Genomic DNA, 21,265 nt, shown 5'->3' on the forward strand with positions numbered 1-21,265 from the left:
TTTAGATTTAGATTTAGATTTAACGTTTAGATTTAACATTCAGATTTAGATTTAATATTTAGATTTGGATTTAACATTTAGATTTAATATTTAGATTTAGGTATAATATTTAGATTAAGATTTAGATTTAGATTAAGATTTAGATTTAGATTTAGATTTAGCATTTAGATTTAACATTTAGGTGTAACATTTAATATTTGGATTCAACTATATCTCTAAGTTGATAAATATTGTTGCAAATGTGCAAAAAAAGTGACCCTAAAAAATTCATAGCAGTTTTTTAAACATTGTTTGAAGCTAAATGTGACAAAATGTTGCTGTTATTTTCAGAGTGAGCGATTTACAAACTGCACCCCGATGCGCCGCTGGTGCAGGACGTAATGACAAGTCTCGATACATTACAGAGCGGTCTTGACCATTTAAATCAATGCAACTTCCGCTAGTTCAGTGGTGTATTCTAATACATTGTCGTGGGTATACTGGACTGTATAAATGTATTTGTGTGATGGGGTGGGGTCTGGGTGCCCTTCCCTAGGGAAAATTTCACGTAGACTACACCACTGTTCCAGTCCCCCTTGTTCCTGCAAGGAAAGTAGACGCTGGCCCAAAGTAGGCTACACTCCTCCCCTCCTTCCTCCACAGAGCCGGAGCTTTCTCCCCCAATAACCGTAATCAGGCTCCCCCAGTCTTCCTTTGGTGCATGTTTGCCTTCCTGAAAGGAGATTTGTGATCGTGTTCATGTCATGACACAGTGCAGCGCGGGGTCGAAGTGGTCGCCTGAAACCCCAATGTCCAGGACTCTTTCGCAGTGGTTTGTGTTTGGTTATATGAAATATGCGATGTTCGCAGGACTGCCCGGTTCTTCTTCTGCTACACTTTGTTTTCATTTTGGCAGCCGGCCACAAAGAACTCTCCGACTCTAGCAGACTCTTCTCCTTCACTGCAGAACAAGGTCAGTGTGGTGCAGTTATGATAAAAGCTGCCTTTCTGTATGAATGAAATGCATGACTAGAAACGTGTGTATGGTTAAGTGCACAATAATATAAATTTACTCTAAAGGTAAAAATCTCTCTAAACACAACCCTGTTTCAATTGAGTTGTATTTTATTCTGCAGGTCAGTTGTCCCAGTCAGATCTGTCCACTGTCCACCCAGTGAAAACCAGCGCTGATGGAGAGTTTATTTCCAACTCTCTGACTCACCATTTCAAGGGTGGGAGAGTCAGGCGTGACCTACGACCTCATGGTTTGGATGGACAGGTTTATTACAAGGTCAACTACAAGGGTCGTACTTTAATGTTTAATTTGACTGCAAACAATCACTTGGTTTCAAGTGACTACATCCTAGAGAGAAGGAACGGCAGCGCCAACAGAACTGAGCATCGGCGCTCTGCGGGGGACTCCTGTCACCTCCTTGGCACTGTGGAGGCTTCTCATGTGCAAGGAACTGCTGCCATCAGCTCTTGTAAAGGACTGGTGAGTAATCACATTGTTTTACACACATAACAGGGCCTCATTCATAAATTGAATCCTCCCAATCCCTAAATCACTGAAGGTCATATCTCTTTGAAAAATCAAGTTGCTTTTGGCAAGCAGGTTTTTTTAATACACAGGGGGAAAGGGGGCATCACTCTGGGGAAGTTGGCATGTGGTATAGGCAGTCATAGGCTGTTGAGCAAACCCTTTTATCTGACAGTGCCCTGTGTGTTAGTTTGCCCTTCAAAGACTTCCTGACACTATTTAAAGAACGAGTGAGCTGCCGACCCGCTAACGGCTGCTGCTTCTCGGCCAACCATGAGATCCTTTCTTTCTGCATTGTCGTTCAGATGTTTTCCTTTTGTACTTTCAATCTCATCCATTCATTCATTCATTCATTCATTCACTTTGTTGTGTGTTCCTGCAGAAACTCTCTGCAACCCCCACCCTCGGACGTGCAGTGTTACTTTGTTCTACAATGAGAGGGGTTCAGTAATAGATCTTGGCACATTTTTAACTTACTGGAACAATAGAGTTTGACAGATGGAGAGACAGGAAACAGGGCCATACGTTTTGTTCAGAGAATTTGTGCTTTTTTTAAACTTTGATTGAAATGTTTCTAATCAAATAAATAGTTCCACTACAAAGGCTAGTAGACAGCTGGACTGCAGATAGACAAGGGAGCAGCTCAACATATGAAGATATATTTCACAAATGATATGTGCCATATCAACATTTCTGGAAAATTCTGTGGTTGCTCATTGCTAAGAATTTGAGTTATTCACCAAAAAAATACATAAGCATTTTTAAAATAATAACTGAGGTGGGAAGAGGTGGTGGAAAAAGAGGAACTTTCCGGCTCTGAAATGATGGGATGTGTCAGTTTTAGTCATGAAGAATGTTTCGGTGTTCGTGTTTGATTGTGTCACAGCAGGAATGCCTCTCCTGCAGGGTCATGCCTCCTTATGTTTGTGTGGGTTGCATTGGCTCTTCCTGCCAAATCTTCTAAATGCGGTTTATTTGTTATGTCACTCTAAAGTCCAATTATGTTCAACCTACTGCATTTTGAGAAGTTTTTTGTGCATTCTCAAATTTTCCGGTGTGTCCGTTGTTGTCAATCAATCAGGGTAACCACTTTGATCTATTCCACTGATTTTCTCTACTGTGGAAGACGGTTTTTGGCATCTAAAACCACAGCGAGACCTCTAAACAGCAAGACTCAGCCAGACAGATGTGGGAGGAAAACCCCGCCAGCTGCTATGGAGGTCATTTACCCTCAGGAGACAGATAGAGATGGAGTGCTTCAAAATATAGATGAATGATAATATTTTGTTTATGTAGCACAAGACTGTAATTATTAATGACTATAAACAAACAGAAAACATGAGGAACACAGAAAAAACATGACATGAAAAAGACATATTGAGCATTTACCAACATGTTCCTATTTACATGTTGTGATTTGTTTAGTCACAGGGTGTACAAATAACAAGGTCACATGAGACAGCCATATTCTAACCGCATACTGGGAACTATATTCTCAGAAAGGCGAGTTTTCAGAATGTGATCAACTTGTGATTATTCTTTTTCAATTAATCTGCCATTGATTGATTAATTGATTATTCATTTGGTCTTTAAAACATTAGAAAATAATGAAAAAGGCCCATCACAACGTCCCAGAGCCCAAGGTGATGTCTTCAAATATCCATCACATTCTCTCATTTAAAAAGCTAGAACACACACTTTCGCTTGACAAATACTGAAAATGATTACTTATTTATCAAAAAGGGTTGAAAACTTTTTTTTTGTCAATGTGCTGATAAATTAGTCAACTAAATAAATAAATCGACTTAAGAGGATCTGACAAAGTGGGAGCATGACGATGGTAAGAAGGATGGAAAATAGTCAGCCATATTTACTTTACAAGTGATTACGTCTTTACAAAGTTTAGCTTATGCTTTTGCTATTTACTGCACACGTGAAAACCTTGAGGACCAGAGTAATTGGATGGAGGTTGCTGTCTGTGTCCTTTTTTGTTTCCCTGGGAAAACCTTCAATTCAAGCCAAGCCAAAGCTTTCTCAGTAGAGTCTGTGATACCTGCGCCCAACACAAAGAAACATCACACTCGTTCTCTCGCTCAAATGCATTTTTTCTGCACACTATGTGGATGAAAAATGATAATGTCTTTGACCTCTGAGAAAGAAGTTAGCTCACAGGCAGAATTATCCTGTGTAGTAAAGAAACAACATAAAAGCAAGAAATAAATGCACGTTAGTTATGCAGCAAATTGTTGTGATTGATCATATTGCAGTAATGTGCACCATCCGCTCCCACCTCTCCTTGTGTCCCACTAATCACGGCTGAGGCCACAGGCTGTGTAACAGCAGAGACTTTATTCCAGACCCAGTTGGCCAGCACTACAAAACCCACAGAAGCAGGAAACAGAAGTAAAGCAGTTCCACATGGCCAGTGTATTTAAAACACAGACCTGTGTTATGGTAACCTCCCCTGGCTCTGGCACCTCACACCTAAACATGCTTCCTCTAGGTAAGAGAAGGGGGATTAATGAAAAAGAGGAGGAGAAGGGCAGGAGATGGCAGAGGGAGAAGAGTTGGCAAAAGTGACCTTCTGACCAAAGAAACTCCAACAAAGCAAAAACTGTTGCAGAATAATCCCCCAGTTTTTCTCAAATGGAAAACAAAGTCCTAGTGGGAATCCTTATAAGATGTCTTTGTTTATTGAGTACCTACATCACACAGGATATGTTCATGGCAATTTAAGGATCACAAGTAATACCATAACCACACTGTACAAGCCAAGCCTTGCAGGCTGCGTTGCAGGACTTCAATTGGTATGTCGATCATAAAGATCATGCTGGCAAGGGTCTGAATGTTTGGATGGGCCTCTCTGTAGCATTCTTTCCTGGTTGATCAGCTCTCCACCACCTGCTTCTCGCTGCTGGGACTCTTTTGGAATTTTAAAGCTCAGGAAAACTTATAGAAGACAGCTGGGAGGCATAATAACAAGAATCCACCCTTATATGCATCATACATCTTTGTATTTGTTTTGTTTTGCAGTAAGATGATACAAAACCAAATCTTTATGGTACTATGTTAATCCAGGCAAATATAGTGTGTGAATGAGATCCAGAACATTGGTGAAATCAGCTAAGTGTTTTCTGCACTAGAAAGCGTTGTCAGCTGACCATAGACATACATATATCAGCCTGCATGCTTTTTAGATGAAACATCACGGCTTAGGGACCCCTGGCTGAAGTCCAAACTGTTCCTTTGGTAGTTATACATGAACAGAATAAGCCTTGGCAGCTTAGATGGGTCCTACAAAATGTTTGTTTCAGTTTGTGGACACTCTATCTTACGTTACAAGGTTCAGTGTAACAGGTGGAGTAATATAGTCACTCCAAAGGGAGTGCTTCTCTAGATTTGTACTTTCTGGACTCCCTGGAGTATAGTCAGAGCTCTGCAGACTGCTGAATGAATGTAGTTGAAACGCATGTCCCAAGAAACACACAAAAACATGTCAGGATGACCCAGAAGGCTGAACAGTGAGTAACTGCAGTAAACAGCAGGGTAGACCCTTGGGACCACGACTGGCCAAACTGTAAGCACTGTGTGACCTAATTTTCCACATCTGCCTTTGGCTCCTCAAACACTGAGAAGAGGATCAAGAATCAGATGCAACAATCATTTTCTTAGAATTCTTTGGTCTTGTTGGACTTAATACATGTGCATGTTAAGTTTTTTATTTTATGTCATTGATACATTTATTCATGTGCATGCATATTTTAACATGTAAAAGAGGGTTAGCATCCCTCTCTCATTCTATCAATTTCAAAGTTGGTTTAGAGTTAAAGGAAGGGGTTCATCTGGGAACAGTCTGGGCTTGTTTTGGCTCACGTACACGCACACACACACACACACACACACACACACAGTCAACTTAATGATGAGAACTTGCAAACAGTTAGTAGGAGGGAAAACATTCATATTATGTGTGTTTACAACGAAAATTCAAGATTTGACAGAAGAGTCTTTTGTGTGTTTGCATGCATCTATGTTTTCATGTAGGTGTGTTTGTGTGTGGGGGGGCGGGTGTGTATCAATGTCAGCCTCAACAGCAGACCTCACAGATCAGCAAATGAATAGCCTGCACCAGTAAGAACATGCATGGCATACTTAGGAAGAAGTCTTTGTGTTGCTGCTGCAGCAGACAGAGAATGTGCCTCAGGGAAGGAGAAAGGTTCATATTCAGATCAGTTGACTAACGATGTTTCCAACCAGATAGAAATGACTGAGTAATGGCCCTTTCAGCATGCTTTCCGAGACACAGTCTAACTTCTCGCTTTTAATTTTTTTTGTGATTTGTTGTTGCACTCATAAACGTTATGATTAAAAGCATCCTAGGTACTAGGCTGTAATTTTTCTGTTAAAGTCACAGTCTGAGAATGCAAGACATTACAATAGAAACTTTAAGCTGCATTAGGCAAGATTTGGGGATAAAATTATGAATCTTTTAAACCTTAATTAACAGTTTGGAGCTGTGACAGCATTGAGCAGAACTAAAACAAGACAATAGATTTGCTCTATTTTCAGATTTGGTTATCTGTGCACATGTAGTGATTGACCAAAACCTTAACTTGCTCAATCATTTCTACTCAATGCATCTTCATCAGTGTCATTTTTCTTTTCCTCAGAGAGGCTTTTTTTCCCTGCCGGAGGGTCACTACTTTATCGAACCTTTCCAGAATTCTCCTGATTATCCTGAAGGGTCTCCAGAGCCCCATATTGTCTATCCAAGAGTTACAACAGAAAGCAAGAGAAAAAAACGCAGTTTTCAGTCCAAAGAGACACCCAGCCCATGTGGAGTTCAAGGTGTGTATCTGAATTTGTGTGTATGTGTTATGGCACGGCAGATGTTTGTGTAACTGTAACTGTCAGGAACTGTAAATGAGCTTTTTTTCCTCTGTGTCAAGCAAGGATAAGTAACAAGTGTACTGAAAGTGAAGTCTTATATCATCCACGCTTTAGATACTCCAAGTGACTCTGTCCAGGTGGAGAGGGAGAGGGAAGAATGGGAGCGGGAGCAGCAGAGGGGGGAGGATCCGGCTCAGTCCCGCCCACAGCGCTCAGTCAGCAGAGAGCGGTGGGTTGAGACCATGGTGGTGGCTGATGCCAAACTCATAGAATACCACGGCACTGAAAATGTGGAGTCCTACATCTTCACCATCATGAACATGGTGAGGAGTTCGAATTTGATTATATTTTTTCAATGCAAGTTTACGCACACACTATGGTTACGTTTTTCTATCAATTTAATGGTGAATGATCTCTACGTTAACAGGTGGCAGGGATCTTTCATGATGCCAGTATTGGGAATGCCATCCATGTAATCTTGGTTCGCCTCATTCTACTCCATGGAGAAGAGGTAACACCTGCCCAAACAAGTTTTCTTAAGAAATGTAATGTGATTTTTTTCTTTGACAATGCCCACATTAAAGTTGGATCAAGAAAAGCACATGTACATCTATGAAGCATTCCTCAGTAGGGTAGTTAGGAGGTGAAAGCTTTACTTTACTTTTTGATATTATAGAACTTCTGTGCCAAAAGAGTTGCTATAAAGCTAATTAAGACTATCAGCTCCACAACTCTCTCTGTATTTCTCAGTATGACTATGTTCAGAAGATTGTGGCATCCGGTGACTTTCACGGGCACTTCAACTAGAGTGAAGATAATAATGTCTTCTAAAGAATCTATGTTTTTTTAATCCTCCGTGTCCTCCTTGGCTGCTAGCAACTGCTTGGAGGAGGTAGAGGGCGGTGCACGGTCATGGAAGGCTTGAATCACGCGGACGTGCTGACAGTTTTGTTGTCCTTACTTAGAATTCCTCATGGGGGCAGCAGAAGTACACACTGTAGCTTGAAGTAAACTGGAAGATTCCTTCATTTGGCTGTGGTTCAAGCTCCATGCACACTGAGTAACTTCAAGAAGATTAAAGACCCATTGAACATTATGTACTCACCTTGGTTTACATCAGATTTCCACATCTGGTGTTATATATGTGGGAAAACAGGAAAACAATTCCAACAAAATTCAACAAGAACCTGGACTGATCATAAAAAACAATCATAATCTTGTTTGTTAAGGATATTTCTTGGCTTCCATTTAAAAACAATCCCTGTTATTGCTAGTGTAATATAGACCTGTTTAGTAAATAAAGTGAATGAAGGTGAGCCGGTTGCATTAAAGTCATGTCCATTAAAAAATATAAACTACCTCGTAAAGGTCACTGCTCTGCAACTGACTCTTTACATCTTCTTTGAAAAAATGGAAACAAACATTTTTCTTTAGGGTCAAAACATTATGGAAATGTTGATGTTTTTAAATTACAAGATGTAAAAATATTAGCCAAATGATGACAAATGTGCATAAAGTTATTTCTAATTCTGCTGTTTGTTGCAGAAAGAGTTGAAGATTGTTCACCATGCAGACGCCACATTGTCAAGTTTCTGTGCTTGGCAGAAAAACCTCAATCCCCAGAGTGACACACATCCAGCTCATCATGATGTGGCTGTGTTGGTCACTAGGCAAGTGACACACACATATGCATTTGTAGGTCAGCTATGTCAATGGATAACTTAAACTAAATAAATATGATGGCGATATGACATCTATATAATGTGCCTGTGTTTTGCCCTCCAGGAAAGACATCTGTGGTAGAATGAACCAGCCCTGTGAGACCCTGGGTCTGTCTCATCTGTCTGGGATGTGTCAACCGCACCGCAGCTGCAACATCAATGAAGATTCAGGACTACCTGTTGCCTTCACCATCGCTCATGAAATGGGCCACAGGTCTGTGTGTGTTTGATTGTGTGTGCGTGTGTGTGTTGATTTGTAATTGTTGAGTGACCCTAAATAATAGAGTATGATAACAATGGGCAATGTGACAAAGAAAGCATCTTTTTCCCATGATCCGTTACTAAAGAGGAATATACAGTTGCATCATTAGGGAATGGGCTAATGCAAATAATGGTTGGTATCTGGTAACTGGACAAAAGATTGATACTTGAGATTAATGTGATTTTGGCGGAGATTATTTAGTAACATTAAAAAGAAATGCCCAGAAAAGTTTCATTTGTTTTGATTTTTGGATTGCTGTGACATAAAAAAGCACATTTTCTTTAATCCCAGTTGGTGCCAACTCTGTGCTCAGTGCTCAGGATTGTACCAATGAAGTGGATGTAGGGAAGAGTGGTCTTTCAAATTTGAAATAGAGCGTAGCAGGAAAAATATGTAAGAGCCAAGAGGCATATGGTTTGAAGGTTCAGGAGGTAGCTTTTTGAAAAATAACTTTTTGTCAAATTTGTTCAAACTGTCACTAAATCCTTACAGTAGCACATTAGGCAGACAATCTGTATAACAAAATGCATGTTCCTCTGCCTCCCCCTGCTGTTCTTATTGGCATATGCAAGTTTCCACAGCACCCAAAAGTTACCAACCATTAAGAGCAAAGGAGTCTTCACGCAGTGTCAATCACTGCTCGTGAACTGTAATTCACGTAATCTTGCCTCAGATTCTTTTCCGAAACATATTTTAGTGTACCTGTTGAGCTGAAAAATTTGAATTTTTGTGACCAAGTTGTGCCAAAACCAACCACCACCCACTGGCCAGAGCATTTTTTGGTGCACTTTTTTCTTTTTTCAGCTAAAGTTAACTTTTACACCTAAATTGAGATCAAATTCCACACGGTATGTGGTATTATAATGCATGAATTATGTACAAATCTTAACAGCATTCTGTTTGGGCAAGAAATTAATATGTTTTACTGATTTGTACTAAAAGGAAATGATATTGCGCAAACAAAAGTTGTCAATGACTTTGGACTGGATTTCAAATTTTAAATGTATCACGGGACTGACCCATCGCTGTAGTAATCTATCAAGATTAGAAAGTTCTTCAGAGGCACAGTCATGTTTTTGCAGATGCAAGAGCTGAAGCCCATGCATTCTTGTGAAACATTTGTGTACAAATAATATCAGAATTGTTTGTGATGGTTGTGTTTGAACGCAGCTTTGGAATTCACCATGACGGTCAGGGGAATGACTGTGAGCTGGAAGGGAGGCACCCGTTCATCATGTCCAGACAGCTGATGTACGACAGCTCGCCTCTCACTTGGTCCTCCTGCTCCAAAGAATATATCACACGCTTCCTTGAGTAAGGCTGAATTCATATCTTATTCTGAAATAAAGAATCATACAATTATAACATGATTTACTCAGTTTTAGTAGTATTTTTCTTGTGGGGAAGACACAGGTCTGCAAATTTTGTGAATTGACGGAACAATTCATTGTGAAAATGGGACTAAAACAAGCAGTGACTCTTCCTGGATGCAGATAAAGTGAATATGCTGGAACAGATTTGAAGGCAGGCAGTGGAAACGTATACCCCCAAAAATGCAATGGGTGTGTGTTGGAACAAAACAAAGTTATGAAGTCATTCATGTGAAGCAAACCATGACAGACTTTTTGAAAGAACATAAGTTCAAATATGCTGAACAAACTCAATTCATTAAAAGCCAGAAAATCCAGCAATCAACAGAAAAGCAAGATAAGCCTCATTAGAAGGCGGTCACACTTGCACAAATGACCACACCTCAAACCAAACCACCACACCTTGTGCACTCTTCCTCTTTTTTATCTTTTTCAAAAGATCACACATTCCATATCAAATTTTTGTTCGTTTGTTTAAGTCGAGGCTGGGGTTTCTGTCTTGATGACCGCCCTTCCAAGAGGGACCTAACCACCCCGCTGGCTCGCCTTGGTGTCCGTTACACCACACACCACCAGTGCCAACTCCAGTATGGCCCAAATGCAACCTTCTGCCATGAGGTTGATGTGAGTACTGTGCAAGATAAAAATGTCAGAAATCTTAGTAAAAAGTCTCATTGTATGTGGATGACATCCTTCTTTCAGAACGTTTGCCAGATTCTTTGGTGTTCAGTTAATGGCTCCTGTCGGTCCAAACTGGACTCGCCTATAGATGGCACTCGCTGTGGACCAGAGAAGGTGGGTGGTGCCAGTTGCTTTGTCTCATTAGGGTGTGGATTCCATTAGCCTGAGGTTGAGGATGGTTAGCATAACGGATAAGAAGGTGTCTGGTTCAGAGCCTTGAGTATTAAATGTGTTGTATGACTAGTGTTATGTGACATTTTCTCCTGCAGTGGTGTATCTCAGGAGAGTGTGTGATTGTGGGTAAACTGCCAGAGACGGTGAACGGAGGCTGGGGGCAGTGGAGTACATGGACTCACTGCTCCAGGACCTGTGGAACTGGAGTTCAATCAGCAGAGAGGGAATGTAACAACCCCAAGTAAGATTGGATCCAGATCTGCTATTGAAATATTTCAATGGCATTGAAATATTTCAATGGCAGAGCTGGACTGACACTCTTTTTGGAATTCAAACCTGTCTTGGTTCTTCAAAAATATATGACATGCTGAAACTGATCACATGGTTGATTTAAAATGTGCTACTATGTTTCCACAGACCAGAGTTTGGGGGCAAGTACTGCACTGGGGAAAGGAAGCGTTATCGGACTTGTAATAACAAACCCTGTGAGAAGAATAAACCAACTTTTCGAGAGATGCTGTGCAGTGAGTTTGACACTGTGTCCTACCACAATGAGCTCTACCAGTGGATTCCCGTGGCTAACCCAGGTAAGTGATCAAAGCCTCAAATATGCAATTAGATACTACAGATAGACAGATACACATACAGCATGCCAGTAGCCCTCTATTCATATCTCAGAAGAGCTGTAGCTGCGATTGAGTACGTCACAGAGGGCAGCATTACACTAGAAAGCCCTCAATCTTGAAGCTACCTTTTAATGTATCTTAGCAGGGGCATACAATGTTACAGTACATTTCAGTGCAGTACTAAAGTCTGCGCACATTCGTTTTGTGCTTTCTGTCATTTCCTTAATTCAAATCACTGTTTGTGCATAATAAATGTAATTTTTATTTGGGTTGTGAGGTTAACACCTCTATCTCCTACCTTCAACCATCTTTAGTAAACCCTTGTGAGCTGCACTGTCGACCAGTCGTTGAGCATTTTTCGGAGAAGATGCTCGACGCCGTGACAGACGGGACACCGTGCTTCATGAACAACAAGTCCAGAAACATCTGTGTCAACGGAGTGTGCAAGGTAGTGTGACTGGGTAAGAGACTAAAAGAGACAGGGAGGGGGGGTTGTAGTGGAGCTGGATGAGACAAGCTGCAGGGTCACAATATGGAGGGTGGAGTTTTTCTGTGCAAACTACCATCTTATGGGATTCTGTAATGTGTCTCGTTGTACATTAATGTGTTTTTGCATGTGTTTCTTCCGTAGGCGGTCGGCTGTGACTATGGCATTGACTCAAACGCTGTGGAGGATCGTTGTGGAGTCTGTTTGGGTGATGGCACAAGCTGTGAGACAGTCCATAAGTCTTTTGATGAAGGAGATGGCTTTGGTGAGTTTAACACAAAGGATATTTGAGCAGCTGGAAACAAATTGAATTATCCAGACATAAGAAATGATCCAATTATAAAATTGTACTAACACAAAACAGACAACCTATTAATGAGGAGAAGCTTTGATGTACCCACCCGAAGAGTGTGAAAAAGCACAGAATTCAAAAACGATGTCTACAGGCAAAAAGTCAATTCAGGACAGTTCATTAGCATTACGCCATTGTGCTGATACTATGTTGTCATGGCAGCATTGTTGTCCACAATGTGCAGCTGTTTGTCCTGTTGTACTTGGCTGGTGTGTGTATGTGTGTGCGCCTGCAGCCCCATGTTTGCATTTGTCTAAAGACTGACATGTTTTTGGCGTATTTTACTGTGCTTGGAAAAGTATAATTCACATGCAGAATCACGGCAAAGACAGATTAATAGAGAAAGCTCTGAAACAATAAAAATCTTTTTTCTTTCCCGCTCTCTTGCTCTCTGTCTGTGTGTTTGTCCCGCACAGCATCCTTTCCAGATAACCAGCCCAGATGTGTTAGACTTCAAAAGCCTTAGACCAAGGGCAGACCTCCCCCTTCTTTGCACAACACAGAAACACACACACACCTTCCCACAAACATCATTAAACTCCAGAGACCTACTCATAGCTGCTCTAGTCCTCCCCCATCCAACCCCCCCATCCACATACAATAAAAAACAGAGACAGGGCAGTGCCCCCCACGCAGAATACGCACACATGCACTCACACACACACACACACACACACATGCCAAGCACCCCCACAGACTGAACCCACCCTCTATTAAAGATCAGAGAGAAACTGTCTGGTAGTCTGGATGTAAGTGTGGCAGCAGCCATGGTGGGCCATCCATTACTTCGCTGTGACTCTGACTCCCCTCTCAACTCTCCCAGGGTACGTGGACGTGGGTGTGATACCTGATGGGGCGCGGGACATCCTGGTAAAGGAAGTGGAGGAAGCAGGTAACTTCCTGGCTCTAAAAAACGAGACATCGGAGGAGTACTTCCTCAATGGCAACTTCATCATCCAGTGGAACGGGGAGTATGAGGCCGGCGGGACGACGTTCTACTATGAACGCAGCGGGAACATGGAGAACCTCACCGCTCCTGGACCCACCAAACAGCCAGTCATGCTGCAGGTAGGCCATCATAAAATACAGAGGTTTAGCGTGTTTGAAAGGATTTTACAGTTTTTAAAAAAATGTTTCAGTTGTCTGAGATGTATAGAAATAATCTGTAATTTACATTTTTTACCCAGTGTCTGTGTAGGGTGATTTCAGCCAATAAGAGATAGAGAAAAGTGAGTTTAGGATAGCCAACCAATCACAGCATGCAAACATTTTCCAAAGCAGCCTAGACATTTCTGGGTGAATGAAAAATTTGTAAGAAAATGTCTCTAAGCAATTGTTTTCTCATCTGTTTAAATACACCATATACTGGAAACAAATTGATTTAGAAATAGAAAACTATATTTTGTTAGACAGTATATTTCAAATATTTAATGTTAAAATCATGCATAATAATTCATGTGGCTGTTCAGTTACTATTTCAGGAGAAGAACCTAGGTATAAAGTATGAGTACACCATCAAAAAGACCAAAGAGACAGGAAATGAGATCATTGAACCCATGTACAGTTGGAGGCAAGGGGCATGGACAGACTGCAGCACCACCTGTGGCTTAGGTTGGTTTTGCATTTAACAAGAAAAAATCTTATTCCGTAAATGTATGGTAGTTGGAGGATTTCAGTGACATCTAAATTACGACCTGGCCATCTGCTTTCTTATTTCCTGACCATTTTAGGGGAGCAGTACCAGCCTGTGCGGTGTTTTGAAATGGACGTGGGTGTAGTGGATGAGTCTTTGTGTGACCCAGACAGCCGTCCAGAAGAAGGATACCGAAAATGCAAGAATATGGATTGCCCTGCAAGGTCCTTGACTCTCATGCGCTCTTTAACTGTTTTTCTGTCACTGTCAGTAGTATTGTGCTGGAGAAATATTGTACTGTGGTTTAAGTTACATAACTATTGTTTGATGGTCATTGAATTCATAATGTTGGAGAGTTACCAGGCTATCTAGCTAGCTACTGTAGATACCAACAGAATGTTATGGCTGGTTAGAAATTAAAGGCAGTATTTCACTGCCTAATCTAATCTCTAGATTTTTTGGAATTTTAGGATTATTTAGTCGCAAGAGTATTATTGTGGGTTTCACTGTTATAACAAAAATTTAGAAATTCAACCATTGGAGCAAATTATTTTAATAACTGATAACTTAAGGGCCGTTATGGAACCTCAATACATGTTTTGGTAACAACTAAAAGGTGTTTGTAGAACATATTTAAAACTTTTTTTATAGTCTTGTTTACTTATTGTTTTTGACTGTATTTTAACAAGTCAAAGGTCTTGCACAGTTGTTTATGTTTTGAGAATATATAACATTTTGGCTTTATTTGGGCAATTGAAAAAGGGTTTGTAGAATAATGTGTTTTCCTTAAACAAGGTATTTAAAAAAGGTTTTGATTTCATTACCAAAACTCTGACAATAGTATCAAACACTTTCAATTGATACCCAGGCCTGTTCATTATTAGAAGATGACAAAGTTGTCTCCATGCCATGTGCTCCTCATGTATTGTTTTTGAATGCCATTAAAATCAGTTCTATCAACACTCACAACTATCAACAACTCACAACCTCTTTTCCTGTCTATCACCTCTTCTTCAGGTGGTGGGTGGGCGGCTGGCAGCAGTGTTCAGCCACCTGTGGATTAGAAGGGGCACGGAAGCGAACAGTTCTCTGTGTTCGGACAGTTTCAGGGGAGGAAAGGGTGCTCCACCCTGTTGAATGCAAGCATCTCCTCAAACCCAAACCTGTGGTGCCATGCAACAGAGATGTACCCTGTGGACAGGACTGGACTGTTGGCAACTGGGACGAGGCATGTTCATTTCCATTTTACTTCCATTTTGACTCATTGTAGCTATTCTCTCTCTGACTTTGATCTTAAAGAGCTCTACCTTGTCATTTGTGTTCTTGCTCTCCTGCAGTGCCCGGTTACATGTGGAGGAGGTGTTCGCTCACGTACAGTCACATGTGCACTAACACCTAAGAAGACTTGCGATCCCTCAACCAAACCTCGGTCGAGATCACTGTGTGCCCTTCAGAGCTGCCCTAAGTCAGATCTTCGTAGACAACCTGGGCCTCCTCCTAAGTATCGCAGCATCTACCCACCTAAGAGCCAACCCACCAAGCATCCTACACCTACACCCTACTGGGCTCCCATGAGCACCATAGCCACAGCTGCACCCACAGCTGCTATTACTGTGAGAAAGAAAACAACCACAATAGAAACTACTACTGCTTTCATCCCCACCACCACTTCCCTTTTAACCCCTAAAACCACAATCCCTGAAATCATAGACACAGATGATTTAGAGTTTAATGTTAAAGTGATGAAAAATGAGGATAAGAGAGGAAAGGTTTTTCCATCTAAAGCCAACTCTGCTGAAAAGGACAGATATTCATCAGGTGGGGAAAAGGTAGAAGAGAGGGAGGAGGGAGAGGAGGGAAGTACACCAAATGTGATGATGTACAGTCCAGGATATGATTATGTTGTTAATGATAGGAAAAAAGAGGAGGAGGGGATTATTGACCTGGATGTTACCACATCTACATCCCTCAAAAATCCTCATAAATTAACCACACCACATATACTCATTACACCCACTTTACAAACAAGTCCACCTACAATGCACACAACCAGCACCCACCGCCAAGCACCCGCGGCCACCTACTCCACCCTACACACCATTACTAAAACATGGGCAAAGACCAATCACCGCTATCCCTTCTCCAACCCCCACACCACCCCTCTTATCAATGAAAACAGGCCCTGGACACCCAGGGTTCCCCTTACCACTCCCATGTACCACACAGTCTCATCGAAAGCTGTCTTCCACACAACACAAGCTCCTCCCACAACTGCAAGACATCCATTCACCACTGCAGCATCACCCCAGTCCACAGTGAAGATCATTAAACTAAAGAAGCCTACAGTGACACCCAAAAAAAACAGTTCTGTCTCTCGTGCTAAAAAGCCCTCTTCCTGGTCCAAAGGCAGTCGCTCCAACAATCAAAACCAGCGACAAGAGCATTACAACAGCAGCTCTGTTAGTGACCAAAGCAACCAGAAGGCCAGAGAGCCGTTCAGCAAGGAAATATTCTGGGTTGTAGGAAACTGGAGCGAGGTGGGTACAGACACTTTATGACCGTTTTAAGAAAGTAGTAGATTTGTAGCCCAAATACAAGACATTAAAGTTGTGGTTGGCATGTTGGCGTTGTGGGCGACAATTCCATAATAATCTACTGTATATAAATTAATAAGTGGTCTGGGAGAAAACTAGACTTCTGCACCTCAGCTTGGCTCTGTAATCAGGCTTTAGATAATCTAGAATTCTAGATCAATTCAAAGTGATAGAGCTTTGTGATTGGCTGTTCCGAACATGCATTGCCTGTGCAACAAAGAGGGAAGAGGGAGAGCTGCAGGAATAGATCTCACTCAGGCCCTTTTCCATGGCATAACATGATTATTATAGATCTTCCCTTCCAGACTGCTATGCATTTGAAAGCTTTTAATTTACCTTATCACTAATCACAGTGAACATTTAGTTGTCTTCTTTTTAAATGATTTAAACAAGACTTTTTCAGTGCTTATGCACATAGATTTGAGTATCGTGAGTGCCCACTAACCATACACTGTATATTATGCTACCAACCCATGCTACCAACAACTAAAAAAGGACAACCAGTCATGTTTTTTTTAGGCTACCTACATCAGAAAACATGGGATTCAACAATTGTTTTTAAAAAACATGCTGCTTGCAACTGCAAAGAAGGTGGTTTAAAAGCAACCGACAATTGGTTGGTGGGTTAGCTAGCTGCACTTTAATCTTCATGGTCTAGTGAAAAGTCATTTCCATTGGCTTTTGGTATTAGCAAAAGGAAATCAAATGATGCATGATTTAGAAAATGGTTATAGGATTTGCTTCTGGCTAAAACATGTAAAACGTCAGGCACATCATTTCTCTGGGTGGTTGTTGTTTTTGAGCTTCTTTAATGTCTACTTTACAATATTATTGCCTGACATGTCACTTCAATAAGTTTGTCACCCAAGTACACACATAAACCCAAGGTGAGTTTTAATGAGAAAATACCTCTTCCTCTCCAGTGTTCAACAACATGTGGGATTGGAGCAATATGGAGGATGGTAGAGTGCAGCTCCCAGAATGATGAGGACTGTGCCAAAATGAAGAGACCTGAGCCTGCACGCACATGTCACCTGCAGCCCTGTGCCACCTGGCAAAGTGGCAGCTGGAGCAAGGTGAGTAACATTAGATTTCCTCCAGTCAATGAATTTAAACTTAATTAGAGTTCCACTTATTATCCGTTACCTTTCCATATGATGAAATGGGATTGTTTCTGTCTCAGTTCTCACTGGCCATGCCTGAGCCATTTATTGTACTGGTATGTTCTCCACAGTGTCCAGATTACTGTGCAGGTGTAGATAGGAAGTACCGTGATGTCCAGTGTGTCGATTCTCAGAGTAAACGTCCCCTCAGACCTTTCCATTGTCAAGCTGTGTCCAGCAGACCCCACAGCACCTTGAAATGCCCCCACAAGCCCTGTATGAACTGGAGTATATCACCGTGGGGACCGGTAGGAGCATTATACAAATCAAATCCCCATATGTTCAATTGTGTGCATCTTTTTGCATAGCTTTAAAGAATTTTACATGTTTATTTGGGGGAACTGACACTTTAATGTTGAAAATTATAAATCACTGTTACATGTTACAAAAAATGCATTTTATAATGCCAATAAACCAGAGCATGTTTTTCTCCTAACTTGGAATATTGTGTGGACCCTCCAGACCCTTTCTCCGCTGGAAGGTCTTACAACGCCAGACTAGTTACCCGACTAAATCCTTGTGTTTTCTTCAGTGCTCTGGCAGCTGTGGTGAAGGCGTCAGGGAGAGGCTGGTCTACTGCCCCGAACCTCATCATTGTAACGCCACACTGAGGCCAAACAGCACAGAACCTTGCAGTCTAAAGCCCTGCACTCGCTGGAAGGCCAAGGACTGGGAGGAGGTCAGTCACATGTGATTGAGATTTGATCAAAGCACTAAGGGGAATTCTAAATTTTGTTTTGCAATACAAAGATGTAAAAGTGCTAGTAGTAGTGGTCAAAATTATCACTTTGTTTGTGTGTGACTTTGCAGTGTCGTGTGAGTTGTGGTGGGGGTCAGCAGCAGCGTGAAGTCAACTGTGTGAGTGAGCAGGATTTGTCTGTGATGCCAAACAGCCTTTGTGAGAATATTTCCAAACCAGAAACACTCAGGAAGTGCAATATGCAGGAATGCAAGACCAAGACAGGTTTGTATGCAATGCTCAATCTTTATGTCTGTTAGTCTGGGCTCGCAGATTCAGTGTCAAAACACAAAAGCAATGTCTATGGCATTACAGGATGTCTATTGTTTTTGTGACAAACCTCATGGTTAAAATCACTCCTACTTAACAAATTATTATCTGTACTGCCGTGTTTCATAGCATTTGACCTCTGTGTTGTGTTCCTTCTTATGCAGTTCCAGTTTGCAGGAAGAACACCATGTCTTCTTTCTTTTGTGACAAGCTGAAGCTGTTGGGTCGCTGCTCTCTCAGGTCGGTCCAAAGACAGTGTTGTGCCACATGCGGGTCATAGCTAGGGTTATACACCCACCTAAATTACAATGGACACATCCCAGCTACAGTAACACTTACTGTATCCTTGCAATATTGACAAAAGCCATGCTATCCACAGACTGACAAACCAAAGTACGAATGACCACAGCATAGCACAGATTAACCAGCACAGATTAATCAGCACAACCAAACCTGGGTTGAATAAGATCATACATATATACATTATATTTGAGTCTTTGTTACTTTTTCAAATGAACATTTAACTAGAAACCATTTTTAAAATTGAGCAAGAGAACAGCCTAATACTGTTGATGAATACACATGTGGGCTGTTACAAATGTTAGGGCTTAATGTTCATGGGGCCATATTAAGGTGACAAAAATGTATTAACAGGCAAGTTTAATGATTATATAAAAGGGCTATTAAAATATAGTCAAATTACTAATTTAAAAAATAATCAAGAAGCACTCAGCATTCAAAAGTTACAAAAGCTCATAAAATAAATTAATAACAAAAGCATACAGTACAGTGTGCACCTTCTTTATTAGTAAACAAATTCACATGTACATGACCTGCAGTACAGTACATATCTTTCTGCTACAAATATGATTTTATAATAATGGTGCTGATTATTTACAGCTCAACAGTTGAGATACCAGTTATATTTTTATATCAAAGTGAACTGGTATACAGAATGTAAATAAAGATTTTTTTGAAACTTCTATTAAATTGTTAATAGTTATAATAATCAGTTTTTTAACTCATATATTTAGCTTTTTTATGCTTCAGTTGTGGTTTTGTCTTCAGAGCTGCCACTGTATGTTTACATTTTCCTGGGTACAAGTTCCCGCTTTAATCATTTTGTTTTGATTGGTCAATAATAATTAAGTCGGCTGCAGAACCTGTACAGTTCTGTAGTCAAACCTGTGGTGCTCCTCTTCTGGTGTGAGATTGACCAATGAGAAAGAGGTGTTGCAGGTCATCCCTCTCAGGTTCCTCTAAAGATGGTCACTGTGTTTGTATGATGTTCTACTTGGCAAGCATTACCATTGTACATGCATATGGTATATCACCTTGACTAATTTGTACTTCACATGTCTCCATCAGTGATGTGACGATAAAAGATGATCTTGACAAAACAGCTTTGTAACTTAGACATGAAATAAAAAAAATCTTAAGTATCTTTAATGTGTGTGTATTATGCATGAAGGCTAGTCTGGGTGATTTCCTTCCATCCCTACATTCAAATTAAACTCCAATATCATATTCAGGTTTGAAGCCAGGTACTTCCTACTGTAAAATTAAGTTGATATTGTAAAATGCCCAATAGCATTGCTTGAATACAACAGTAATAGTCTATATCCTCGACGTTCCATTTCTGGGATTGCTCTTTTGCTGACGGAAATTCCTCCAGATTTCATTCATTTAGGCAGGATATCCGTTGCCTTGGGCTTCCTTCGTGTTGTCGTTTTGAACTCCGAGGACTTTGGTTGACCTTTTCTCAGATCTCTGAATGGTGAATTCAAGTAGCTAGCATGACTAAACAACTTTTGAATGTACACATGTTCCACCAAAACAAGTTTCTTCCCGAGGCTATTTTGCAATGGCACCGCGGCTTTTCCCAGTTTATAGCACCACCCACAATGATTGTGATTGGTTTAAAGAAATGCCAATAAACCATGGACCCTCCTCCGCAGCGCTGTGGAGGTCTGGCAAAGCAAGACTACAATGTCTACATTGCTTCATTGTGTTCTGCGTTATGACCTTTTAATGTCAACAAGGTCCTTCTCGCCTGAGAGTGCCAGATGCTACTGGATGTGTACAGTAACACCAGAACCAGCAGCATCAGGCTCTGTTTCAGGGATCGGGTTCAGCTGGCCCAAATTTCCCAGGCTCCTTTGTGCCAGATAATTTGACACGGACGGACGCTGCTCTGCTCCGTGCTCCCTGTTGCTATTATTCAGGCTAGAGACCAAGAGTTAGTCAGCAGTAATGGAAGGAGTAACACAATACTGGGTCAATGTGGAGCAGGATGTCCTAAAAAAACAGCAGTGTGTGTGTTATCATGACAAGGCAAACACCATCCGGTTGTATTACCTGACCACATCTCTCATTCTGTTACATCACTGTGTGTTGCTTCATTTGTAGAGCTGCACAATGGAATAAAAAGATTGAGCTCAAAATCAGGAAATGTCTGAAAATATCAGATGCTGACTCCACAGTGGCTTTCGCCTTTTTAGTACATTTTTTTAAAGCTTATTTATGATTTGGAAATGTCCTCACCAGTGTTCTAGATACCTTTCCTAACTGAATTTTGGATGGTTAAAAGTAGACACAAATAGAGTATGTAGAGCAGATCAAACACAACAAAAGTCAATGAGCAAGTCATGTGTATAAATGAATTAAATAATAATAATAATTCATTCACATTTAAAAAATGTTAACATCTTTACTCATCAAAATCATATCACTAAAGTGTGGATGTCTGTGTAACAAACAGTGAATTACCTGGCGTAGCTCATT

General features: G+C 40.9%; 1 protein-coding gene across 1 annotated transcript; it reads left to right on the forward strand.

The window, feature by feature from the left end:
• The first annotated feature begins 570 nt into the window (after window positions 1-570).
• On the forward strand, window positions 571-19,930 carry adamts12 (ADAM metallopeptidase with thrombospondin type 1 motif, 12). The gene is made up of 24 exons (XM_034872972.1): window positions 571-952; window positions 1,116-1,474; window positions 6,190-6,367; window positions 6,524-6,732; window positions 6,837-6,920; window positions 7,955-8,079; window positions 8,195-8,344; window positions 9,563-9,706; window positions 10,242-10,386; window positions 10,465-10,557; window positions 10,713-10,858; window positions 11,035-11,204; window positions 11,558-11,691; window positions 11,875-11,995; window positions 12,906-13,150; window positions 13,552-13,693; window positions 13,813-13,939; window positions 14,733-14,943; window positions 15,053-16,252; window positions 17,233-17,385; window positions 17,544-17,720; window positions 18,005-18,151; window positions 18,283-18,436; window positions 18,646-19,930. Exons 1-24 carry the CDS (start codon window positions 835-837, stop codon window positions 18,759-18,761), a joined length of 4,848 nt encoding a protein of 1,615 aa, XP_034728863.1. The 5' UTR covers window positions 571-834; the 3' UTR covers window positions 18,762-19,930.
• Window positions 19,931-21,265: the final 1,335 nt, after the last annotated feature.

The sequence above is a fragment of the Etheostoma cragini genome, chromosome 5, assembly GCF_013103735.1.
Source record: "Etheostoma cragini isolate CJK2018 chromosome 5, CSU_Ecrag_1.0, whole genome shotgun sequence".
Taxonomy (NCBI): domain Eukaryota; kingdom Metazoa; phylum Chordata; class Actinopteri; order Perciformes; family Percidae; genus Etheostoma; species Etheostoma cragini.

Bases quoted from the DNA above. Each gene is read 5' to 3' on its own strand.
- adamts12 (XM_034872972.1), top strand. From the start codon at position 835: ATGCGATGTTCGCAGGACTGCCCGGTTCTTCTTCTGCTACACTTTGTT. The intron at 10,387-10,464 runs GTGAGTACTGTG...TCCTTCTTTCAG, and splicing joins CCTTCTGCCATGAGGTTGAT to AACGTTTGCCAGATTCTTTG. The intron at 11,692-11,874 runs GTAGTGTGACTG...TTTCTTCCGTAG, and splicing joins GTGTCAACGGAGTGTGCAAG to GCGGTCGGCTGTGACTATGG.